Raw genomic sequence first — 12,213 nt, forward strand, 5'->3', positions numbered from 1 at the left:
TGTAGGATTGATAGATGGACTCGGCTGTTGTAGGATTGATAGATGGACTCGGCTGTTGTAGGATTGATAGATGGACTCAACTGTTGTAGGATTGATAGATGGACTCAACTGTTGTAGGATTGATAGATGGACTCGGCTGTTGTAGGATTGATAGATGGACTCGGCTGTTGTAGGATTGATAGATGGACTCAACTGTTGTAGGATTGATAGATGGACTCGGCTGTTGTAGGATTGATAGATGGACTCAACTGTTGTAGGATTGATAGATGGACTCGGCTGTTGTAGGATTGATAGATGGACTCGGCTGTTGTAGGATTGATAGATGGACTCAACTGTTGTAGGATTGATAGATGGACTTGGCTGTTGTAGGATTGATAGATGGACTCGGCTGTTGTCTGTTGTTGGATTGATAGATGGACTCGGCTGTTGTAGGATTGATAGATGGACTCGGCTGTTGTAGGATTGATAGATGGACTCGGCTGTTGTAGGATTGATAGATGGACTCGGCTGTTGTAGGATTGATAGATGGATTCGGCTGTTGTAGGATTGATAGATGGACTCGGCTGTTGTAGGATTGATAGATGGACTCGGCTGTTGTAGGATTGATAGATGGACTCGGCTGTTGTAGGATTGATAGATGGACTCGGCTGTTGTAGGATTGATAGATGGACTCGGCTGTTGTAGGATTGATAGATGGACTCGGCTGTTGTAGGATTGATAGATGGACTCGGCTGTTGTAGGATTGATAGATGGACTCGGCTGTTGTAGGATTGATAGATGGACTCGGCTGTTGTAGGATTGATAGATGGACTCGGCTGTTGTAGGATTGATAGATGGAATCAACTGTTGTAGGATTGATAGATGGACTCAACTGTTGTAGGATTGATAGATGGACACAGTTGTAGGATAGATAGATGGACTCGGCTGTTGTAGGATTGATAGATGGAATCAACTGTTGTAGGATTGATAGATGGACTCAACTGTTGTAGGATTGATAGATGGACACAGTTGTTATAGGATTGATAGATGGACTCAACTGTTGTAGGATTGATAGATAGACTCGTTCGTTATAAGAGTACTCGATGGACTCAGCTTTTCTAGTAGTACTTAATTGACTTTCTTGTTGTTAACGGGCGGTAAAAAACGTTTAAACTATGAACTTTCTCTAATTAACAAGAATTGTTTTACAAGTTACGCTTATGTCAAATTACACTGAACAATCTTGTTGGTCCAGGTGTGAGATTTGGAGTTTAATGGTGAGAGGAAGTCGGAGTCCTCGAGGAAACCTCGCGTGGTCGGGCAGGAGATCTAAGCCATTTCTACGTCAGACCGGGAAATTGAACCCCGGTCCCCTAAGGAAAGACGAATGTGATACTAAATACAGCAAAAACATGTGTAAATAGTGGGGAAATAATTCATACTTCAACAAAGATTGTTCAAGAGTGTTCCTGTAGGGAATTAAAAAGTTCTCCGTGTACATGTTTAAAATTAAAGAGAAATGTTATTTTTAAACTGTATATCTGAAAGATACATTGCTATTAAAGAAACGTTAAGTGTAGCATGCTAGAATTTAAAAGTAGTCCTCAACTAAACAAATGATCTGGAAACTTGATACAGCAATATGCGTAATACACAGGTTTTAACAACCAGGAACATGAACGTTAATAATCCCGAAAATAGTACAAGCCTGAGTGTTTAACAGTGAGCAAGGGACTAGAAACACTTTTAATGTCTACGTCACGAAGTTAGAATATCGTGACAGGCACGGAACAATGTAATCAGACCAGAGAGGAGGTGCCTGATTTATATACAAGCACAAAGCTTTAAAAGTTAGTTCCAATTTACATGCCTGAGACGGGTCAAACTTGCAATATTTATTCAATATGGCGGTGGACTTAGGGAACAGAGACCCGTACGCAATCAATTCCCACCTACAGGTAATTAACGTATTTTATTGTTAGTATCATATTTTTCACTGTTGGAATATGTTTTAATTAACTTATACAACTTGTTAAATGATGTCCAGGAATCCATGAAGAAGCGTTGAATATGAGTGTTTCACTTCTCTCATAACATTGGCGAATTAGATAACTGAACTAGTGATCCTCTTCAGCATTATCGATATAAGAAGTGATGTAGTGATTTGTGTATTGAATTTGTGACAGGTGAGATAAAGTTAAGCGATGTGTAATGTAGATGTCTTGTCTTGTTTAGTAGTTTGTTTGTTCTTTTACTTTCGTTTCTTTTTCGTGGCATATTGAACTTGACAGTTGATAAAAGTGTTGTTTATAAATCAAACATTGGCAAGGCACGAGTCTGAACAACTGATAAATGAGGGGCTTTGAATTGTGACCTCATAATTAGCTATGTAACTATGTTTATTTCAGCACTCAAACGACGTAAGAAATATAAGAACAGCGTAAAATCATCAGACATTTTTTTAAACATTTAAAATTAAATATACTACATTTTTGTTTTTACAGTTGTTTTCATCCCACAAATCGTATTTGAATTATAAACTAGACTTTAAACTTCATGCCTTGTTTAAACCTGCGTGTGTTATTAGTATATGGCACTTAGACACAGATTGGAATTATTTTGACAGGTGAATTTTGAAGATGTGCTGGCTGAGCCAGACGGGACCCGTAGCTGTGACTGTGTATGGGAAACTAGCTTCTGGTGTTTTACAAACGGCAAAAACTGCTGCTACAAATTCATGACAGGAATCTGTGGCATCTGTATCGCTCTGTTCTGGGGATGTGAATTTGCCCTAATAACCTTTGATCAGGTATGGTGTTTGTCTCCATGCTTACGTATATTCTCCATCTACATGGGATGCTGCCAAAAGTTCTTCGGTACTGCTGTTCAATGTTTCCTCGCTCCAGTCTGTGAGACCTGTGGATTATGTTTCAGTCGAATTATCATTGACAATCAGAATAAACGATAATCTACACGCCACTTAAAAACATAAGATACGACAAGATGATGACTCCTTCATTTATCGCTGAGGACTTAAAGGCGCCGTGACTATTTAAAGGACATCCAAGATGTTCAAGATAAAATATTTCATTCTTTTCCCTAAAAGGCACTCTGTTTGCCTGCAGTGTATAAGGTTCATGATCATCTGGTTAGCAGTAAATAATACATATCCTCTGTCTATACAAACGTTTAGTCTACTTACTACGATATTTGGCTTTTTTACTTCCGTCCACTAATAATTTAAGTCATTACTGATCATGACGTCACGATGAAAGACCAATCAAGGAAAAGCAAATATTTATAATGTTGCTTCGTGACCGACAAACTGCTGTGTAATCAGACACCGGAAGTGCTGATGGTCAATGTATTCAATTTAAGTATATTTGTCTGTTTCCGAGTTGAACAAAATGCAAAAATTGAATACAAAAATGAAGAGTATGTGTGAAATCATAATTGCAGGTTGTGGTAAAATATGCTTCTGTATGTTGTATCATTGAATTTTACATTTGTTAAATTAAATACTAAATATACCAGTATGCTTATCGTTTGTTATATATGAAATATGAAGAAATATCATTAGGTATAGAATTCTGCATCACGTCAGACTTCTGAGCAACCCTATACAGAATGCTTAGGTAGTAAAGTGGTAAATCAGTGGTAACTTATGGAAATGATGACTTGCATTCATTTGCCAGTTTTATTCCCAAAAGATGCAAATCAGATGACAAAGATTCTCTAAGAATTACAGAAGGTAAAACATTGATTTGCATTAACGATAAAAAATCCTACTCCACAAACTATCACATTCAAGAATCGCAAATTTTCAATATTGCTCTTAGAATACCCAGAGTCAAAAAAGTTCTAAGTGTTGACTCATCATCATCAGCATCACCATCATCATCGTCGTCGTCGTCGTCGTCAACATCTGCCTAGGTTTGGTAGAACGTATCGGTTACTTAGGCAGAATAATACACAAACTTGCCCATTAAACGTCGAGACAAAATGTCCGGAATGTTCCTTAACAGAAAAATCATTTTGACGGAAGAAAATATCAGATAGGTTCTATAGCCTCTTATTACAAGGAATGGTTTATATTCGGTACATTAAAGTACACAACAAACATCAACAAAAATTGATGCTTTTTGTTTTCTATTCATGACTGTTACTGACACCATCGATTTGGTATAGTCTTAATTTGTCTTAGAAGAAAATGTTTTGTCAATCAATGAATATAAAAATCCAATTTGAGATCCTCTGTCCTTTGTTAAGGACACCTATCAAACTGCAGGTCCAACGTTTCAAGTATCCTTGTAACTATATTATTCTTGAGAAAGAATTTATTCGTTACGTAATAGAATGGTCAAAGTTATTGTTAATACAGCTCACAAGAATTGTCTGTTTAGGCTCTGTGCCTGTGAATGGTTTGAGACCAGCAGTGTATATGTTCTTTAACATAACTTTTTGTCAATCGATAACAAAGACATCCGAACGACTTAGAAGTTTACAAATACATATTGTAGTAAGTCTATGTTAATTATCGTCTCATTTTTCCATAGATCTACTCCTTTTCTATAAACATTAGATAATTTCAGGATTTAACCATAATTTGTACTGGGAATCAATTATTCTTTAGAATGATATTCAGCTTGTAAAGATCTGAAATGTAAAGGCAACTTCTGGTGTAATATTAATTAAAATATCACGTGATCTGTCTCACTCTGCCCAATGAGAGCAGGCTAGCAGTCTCTGTATTCTCTTAATGTATTTGGTATTGACTTGGGTTAAATAACATATATTGATTGAATAGACGTTTTTATATCACAACCACTTAAAACATTACATGTGATGTTTCAGTGACTACACTGTCACCTTCATCGGACAAACAACCAGCGGCCAATTCACCACACTACTTTCCACATTATTATGACAGCCGAAAAGTCGTGTGAATGCATTACCATTTCGTACACTTTGAACGTCAAAGGAGATACACTTCATTCTGGTCATTTGTCTGATGAACAGTGTAGTCATCAAAACGGTGATATTAGAACTTTCATTTCAACGTTACCACCATGAAAAAATATTGACTCACGTTTCCATAACAAGGATAAGTACGATATAAGAACTATAAGAACGATATTAGAACGATAAGAACGATCAGAACGATATAAGAACGATATAAGACCGATAGAAGAACGAGAGAAGAACTATATAAAAACGATATAAGAACTATAAGAACGATAAGAACGATATAAGAACGATAAGAACGATATTAGAACGATATAAGAACGATATAAAACCGATAGAAGAACGAGAGAAGAACTATATAAAAACGATATAAGAACTATAAGAACGATAAGAACGATATAAGAACGATAAGAACGATATTAGAACGATATAAGAACGATATAAGACCGATAGAAGAACTATATAAGACCGAGAGAAGAACTATACGAACGATAAGCACGATATAAGAACGACCAGAACGATAGGAGAGCTATAAGAAATACCAGTACAGGAATACTATGACTATTACTAGGTTAAGCATTCGTGATTCCACAAAATAATAAACAGATTGAAATTGACATGGATTTTTTTATACCAGTGGATGACCCAGGTAAGATTTATGCACGCAATCAAGTGCTTACGTAAAGCAGAAGTTTGTACCCAACGGGAATATACGACTTTACAGAAATCTCTGTATCCTAACAAATAAAAAACATTTGATATTGAGAAATCAAAGTTTAGAAACTTTTAATTAAGATTATGACAACACATGCTACTTAATGTTGTGTGTTAATACACTCTATTGATTGTTATACTGGATATTTGTTACAATTATAGAAATGTACTGACACAAAAAGCTGCTAGTAAGTTTGGACATTTGACAGATATCACTGATTATGTCATACTTACAAAATATAAATTAAAGCTATCATTTAAAGCATATTGTTTTACCTACATATCATACTTTTCGTGTGTTTTTAATGCAAATTTCAACTGCTTTTCGTTGTGTTCACTAGTGATTTTAATGTTTTATGAAATATTGAATTTTGATTAATTTTGAGTGGAAATATGACTTGATTCATACATTGCCTATCGTGTTGAAACTACTTCCGATTCTCACGTGTTGCCGTTCTAATTCAGGACTTTCACTAATGTATATCCACCCTTAGATATTTGGAAAAATGAAACTAAAGCTAAGAATATATAGACTTGTGATATCAACATGATTGGAAAGTATCCTAACATTCAAAACCGGTCTATGAATATGACGGAGTACCTGTAAGTATTATATCAAGATATCAATATTCATTAAAAAGTATTGTGGGCCATTATGGGTGACCTTATTCACGAACTGTTTTATTGTTGTCATTACCAACCGTCAAAAACAAGTGCTGTAGATATTTACTAAGACGATCACAGGTTAAATAACTTAGAGACGAACAAACAAACCCGGATTGGAACTTTATACAAGTGATTCTGTCATACGACCTATCAAACACGAACTAAATCCGGAGAATATATATTACAAGCATGTCTTATTACATCTTAATAAAACATATCTTAATACCTTTATTAATTTGTTAACAAGTTAATAAAATCATTGTCACCATTTTTACAAAAACAAAATTCTAGTTTGACGTTTTCCTCAACCGGAGCAGTTTGTTCCAAACATAGTTATATACCTTACGTAGAGTGAGAATTTCCCATTGTTTTTTTGTTTTTTTGTTTTGTTTTTTCTTACATTTTGAAGACCTTAATACACCAAACAACATCGCTCAGTATTTAGCATGTTTACATCATATGGCATCATGTGATGTATATCACAGTAATATTGTATTATTTTTAGTTATGTATTGTATAACATAGGCATATGTTGCTATTATAGAGATATTTATCATATAGGTATATCATTTGTATTTTGGTGCAACTCTTAAAATCCTAATCTTGCTGAAAATTGTAGACATCGAGTTGTAACACGTTTCATTTACTAACATAGTCTTAGCAAACGAAATAATCTCTCACCCGGGCACCAGAAATGTTCGTGTGATATGATAAAAGTGTTTAATATATTAACCACTTAATATGGGACAAGAGATCAACGTCCGCTTTTCAGGTCAAAACGATCGTTTATGTCAATATGTAAATGACTGGACACTGATTAAACACAGTAAGGTGACCTGAGGACACAGTGGTCAAACAAAGTAAGGTGATCTGAGGACAGTGTGGTCAAACAAAGTAAGGTGACCAAATGAAAGTGTGGTCAAACAAGTTAAGGTGACCTGAGGACAGAGTGGACAAACAAGTTAAGGTTACTGACCGGCGGACAGTGTGGTCAAACACTTCACATCTGGTCGTTAAAAGTAGGAGGAAAACAGCATCGATTTTTCCTATGTATTTCAGATTATTTTGCCACAGACTGAGCAGCAAAAAACAGTTAATTACAAGTACCTAATCCACTTAATTAGCTTGAGTATTCGATACCCATTTACAAACACTATGAGTTGAATATATAAGAATATATATACCATATGTGATGGTTTATCAGGCCACTGAATACCTCAATGTATTCTCTCTCCAAAATGTTTTACCGTTATAATCATTCTGATGATAAATACATCGTTTGTATTACAAACAGAGTCACTGATCGTCCGGAACAAACAGAAATCAATATTTCGTCTGTAGTTCTGTACATTGTTCTCTATACTTAGAGTAGGCAGATATTCATCAATAACCGGGTTGTAATCATTCTGTTTTTATTTTACGATAAAATACTAGATCATCAAATAGTCTGATATGATTTCTTTTGTATTAATACTGAAATAATAAAAAATTAACATGCTTCCCATTAAAAACATATTCTAGCATTTTATTTGTATGAATATGTGTTATATACCGGAAACTAGTAACGTCGGTACTGTGACTACACAAAACAGTGCAATAAAGAAGATCCATATTTGACCCAAATGTTCGCAGCCACTGGCTTTGTAAAATACCTCTAATTTTGCCCACTTATACTTCTCTCGGGATTTCCATTCAAAGAGTACACAAAAAACATTCTTGAACAAACGGATCTTTGTGGTGTCCCTGGTCGTCATGGCAAATCAAAACAAACAATATGAACATATACCCAATGTCAAGCCCATTTCATTTTTCGGTCGACTATTCTTAACGGATGTCATTAACGTACCTATTTAGATATACAGCGGTGAAAAAAGAAGTCAGCCGTGATGTGCTTAGTTGGCCAAAATATCCCACAGCAACCTGTAAATATTTACCTGTCGGAGAATAAAATCTACCCATTTCACCTTGTCGACCGGGTTGTATTTCTTAAACTCACCATTCTGACACGCCTTGCGGATAATACATAAACGATTTCGTTTTATTTTTTCAACTTTACTTATTTTTAAAGGGATCCATTGAGAGTTATTTTTCAGTGGTAATGTAGTTTTAGTAGACATCTGGATATTTCTAACATGCTGGTATCATCTGTAACATATCTAAATATATCACGTTAATGTTCGTAAACGATTTAGTTCATAGCTTTCTGTACAATAACAAATAAAATAGATGTATATTACAAATTGATACATATTATGAGTTACACATAACTGATTTTAATGATTAATTATGATTAAAGATTAATAATAGTCAAATTTAACTACTGTATCGAAACTGGTACACAATTAGAGAGAATAATTTAAACTGTACTGGGTACCGATGTTGCCAGTAAATAACTATTTACATTAATTAAGTATGCTACGCGGTATCTTTCATTATATCGTGTCAAAATGTGACTTAAATAAACAAGTCAATTTATCGTATATTGACAAGTATAGACAATTCTCCATTTATAGCCTTAATACGTTAAAGTCTGTTTTAGGTTGTTACTACGTGTATGTTATCCTGGTGATTGTTACTACTGAGTTGATACAATGTTGTGTGATGATAGTTACAGGTGATAGTCTGTTACTACTGAGTTGATACAATGTTGTGTGATGATAGGTACAGGTGATAATGTATTACTACTGAGTTGATACAATGTTGTGTGATGATAATTACGGGTGATAATTTGTTACTACTGAGTTGATACAATGTCGTGTGCTGATAGTTACAGTTGATAATGTGTTACTACTGAGTTGATACAATGTTGTGTGATGATAGTTACAGGTGATAATGTGTTACTACTGAGTTGATACAATGTTGTGTGATGATGATTACGGGTGATAATTTGTTACTACTGAGTTGATACAACATCGGGTGATGATAGTTACAGGTGATAATGTGTTACTACTGAGTTGATACAATGTTGTGTGATGATGATTACGGGTGATAATTTGTTACTACTGAGTTGATACAACATCGGGTGATGATAGTTACAGGTGATAATTTGTTACTACTGAGTTGATACAATATCGTGTGATGATAATTACGGGTGATAATTCGTTACTACTGAGTTGATACAACATTGTGTGATGATAGCTACAGGTGATAGTTTGTTACTACTGAGTTGATACAATATCGTGTGATGATAGTTACAGGTGATAATTTGTTACTACTGAGTTGATACAATGTCGTGTGATGATAATTACGGGTGATACTTTGTTACTACTGAGTTGATACAACATCGTGTGATGATAATTACGGCTGGTGATAGTTTCTACTGAGTTGATACAACATCGTGTGGTGATAATTACGGTGATAATTTGTTACTATTGAGTTGATACAATGTCGTGTGATGATAATTACGGGTGATACTTTGTTACTACTGAGTTGATACAACATCGTGTGATGACAATTACGGCTGGTGATAGTTACTACTGAGTTGATACAATGTCGTGTGATGATAATAACGGGTGTTAATGTGCTACTACTGAGTTGATAAAACATCGTGTGATGATTATTACGGGTGATAATTTGTTACTACTGAGTTGATACAATGTCGTGTGATGATAATTACGGGTGATAATTTGTTACTACTGAGTTGATACAATGTCGTGTGATGATGATTACAGGTGATAATGTGTTACTACTGAGTTGATACAACATCGTTTGATGTTAATTACGGGTGATAATTTTATATGTGCTACTTTGTGTATTAAACAGCACCCTTTGAATGTTTTGATCAGGCCACACTTTTTGATGTCTACACGTACGAATTTAACCCCCGAAATTCTAATGATTTAAAAAGTGACCATGATAAACGACAATTTTTCACATAGTAAGGGAGAAAACTCTCCACTATGCCAAGAGAATTTTTTTTCAGTTATAAGTCATATATAAATTACAAACGCTATTAAATGTCTTAATAAAAGATGCTGAGGATAAAGCAACAGTTCTTCTTTATACCCGACTGGATAACTGACATCTGGAACGTTGTCTCGGAATCCATTGGACGAAAACTCAGATAACCAATAACACTAAAATCCACAATGAGCGAACCTATTCAACTAGCAAACTGATTTGTCACGACTGAGTTAATACATTACTTCTTTCCTTTATTAATTCTGTTTTATTTCTCTTTCATTTGTCTGTCACTCTACCCTGGAACGAGCAAAATGATTTTTTGAAAGATCATTTATCTTATATGCCTAAACTTTGTACTGAAGTAACAAGTTGACTCTCCTTTACACTTAGATTTGACACAGGTACAGTTCCTTTTACAAGACACTACAGGCCGAAATAAACGAAATTTAGATTTGGCATATCACCACTGTCGCTTGTATCATTATAAATCCGCTTTACATTTAAAACTGGGGCAAAAACAACCATTCCAACACTTCCTATTTCAAGAATGAACAGACTGAGGAGTATTTATGATAAATGTGTCTGTTCGACATTGTTTAAATTTAACTATTTGTACTGATTTCTTCTATAAGAATGCGTCTCTGAAACGCGTGTCATATATGCTATGATTGTACAAAGGAAACACTAGTGAATAACTTAGTTTTGATTACAAATTAGATACAGTAGACCCAAATAGCGCATCACACTGCCGTCTCATCCTTCTAGGACTCGTCAGTGATGCTAACGTTTCATCCTTCTAGGACTCGTCAGTGATGCTAACGTTTCATCCTTCTAGGACTCGTCAGTGATGCTAAGGACCTTAAATTATTGAGGAGAATGGGGAAATCCAAATCGATCGAATGGAATTTCAAAGTCTAGGTGGGGTGGTGCACTAGCTTAAAATTCAATAAATTTCGTTTCTTTCAGATACCTGATCATTTCAGAAGACCGTCAATTACATGTTCCGAACCATGTCACCTTTCGTTTGAATTCACGTGAAGCGTACATATTTTGGCTATCTTCCGGGATTAAAAGTTAACCAATAGTGTATACCACCTGAAATCTCGTAAACTGTCCAAAAGACAAAGGTGAATAGCACCTTCCAACACAATTTTACAATTAGACACAGTGGTGACACCCAGGATATAATGTAATGCAATATTGGATTGTCAAGTGATGTAAGGGAAGTAACTCTTGAAAAGCCAGTCGCTCGATACAAACGTTTCACTTCATCATAAATCAGTATGAAATAAGGCATTTCCAAGATTTATCAACAATAACAAAGTAATACGGAAGGTAATCTCTTACCGGTTTTACTCTGGACCAAAAACAAATTACATACATTTATTTTATTGCGAAAATGTGAGGATAATAGTCATACTTTTACTAACCTGAAATCTAATAATATGCCGTATCCATATATGGATGTGAGATTAAGTACAGTAGAAAATACGTATGTAATGTGTAGTATATGTAGACCACGGAACAATATCAAGCGTGATAAACAGACATCAGGTTTATGTACCAATAGTGATTCTCGCTGTAAAACAGTTTTTATGTAGTTTCATTTTAAGATATTTCCAATAATTCTCACCAGGATTACCGTCTGAGATCGGCTGTACTTCTGGTATGTAAGTTTTCTTAACACATTACAATCATTTTGATATATGCTCATTCTATATCTCCCTCCCAGTTACAAAACCTTAAAAAGTCATTTCATTTCTCTTTCAATTATGTTAGTTAAAACTTTTTTATTGATGTATATTGCAATAAGAAATGATACTATCAATGAAGGGATTCAGAAACACGTACAAGTACTAATGTCAATCCGTCTCCTTATATCTATAGAATAGGCATGGAACAGTATTGACAATAATACATATAACTGGTGCTGAGAAAAGGGAAAGAAATGGTGTTAGAGGGAGGTGATGCTGGGGTATTTCTACA

The 12,213-nt window shown here is 34.9% G+C and overlaps 1 protein-coding gene across 1 annotated transcript; it reads left to right on the top strand.

Annotated features, from left to right (window-relative positions):
* Positions 1-1,880: 1,880 nt before the first annotated feature.
* Positions 1,881-2,997, top strand: LOC132557720 (caveolin-1-like). Its single transcript, XM_060222242.1, has 2 exons — positions 1,881-1,937; positions 2,606-2,997. The coding sequence occupies exons 1-2, from the start codon at positions 1,884-1,886 to the stop codon at positions 2,945-2,947; spliced, it is 396 nt and encodes a 131-aa protein (XP_060078225.1). The 5' UTR covers positions 1,881-1,883; the 3' UTR covers positions 2,948-2,997.
* The last annotated feature ends 9,216 nt before the right edge of the window (positions 2,998-12,213 follow it).

This window comes from Ylistrum balloti, unplaced genomic scaffold (assembly GCF_031769215.1).
Source record: "Ylistrum balloti isolate Yb309-2 unplaced genomic scaffold, AGI_CSIRO_Ybal_v1 Utg370712, whole genome shotgun sequence".
NCBI classification, from domain to species: Eukaryota; Metazoa; Mollusca; class Bivalvia; order Pectinida; family Pectinidae; genus Ylistrum; species Ylistrum balloti.

Excerpts from the sequence above, each read along its gene's own strand:
- LOC132557720 (XM_060222242.1), top strand. The coding sequence starts at position 1,884 with ATGGCGGTGGACTTAGGGAACAGAGACCCGTACGCAATCAATTCCCAC. Across the intron at positions 1,938-2,605 it reads CAATCAATTCCCACCTACAG|GTGAATTTTGAAGATGTGCT; the intron begins GTAATTAACGTA and ends TTATTTTGACAG.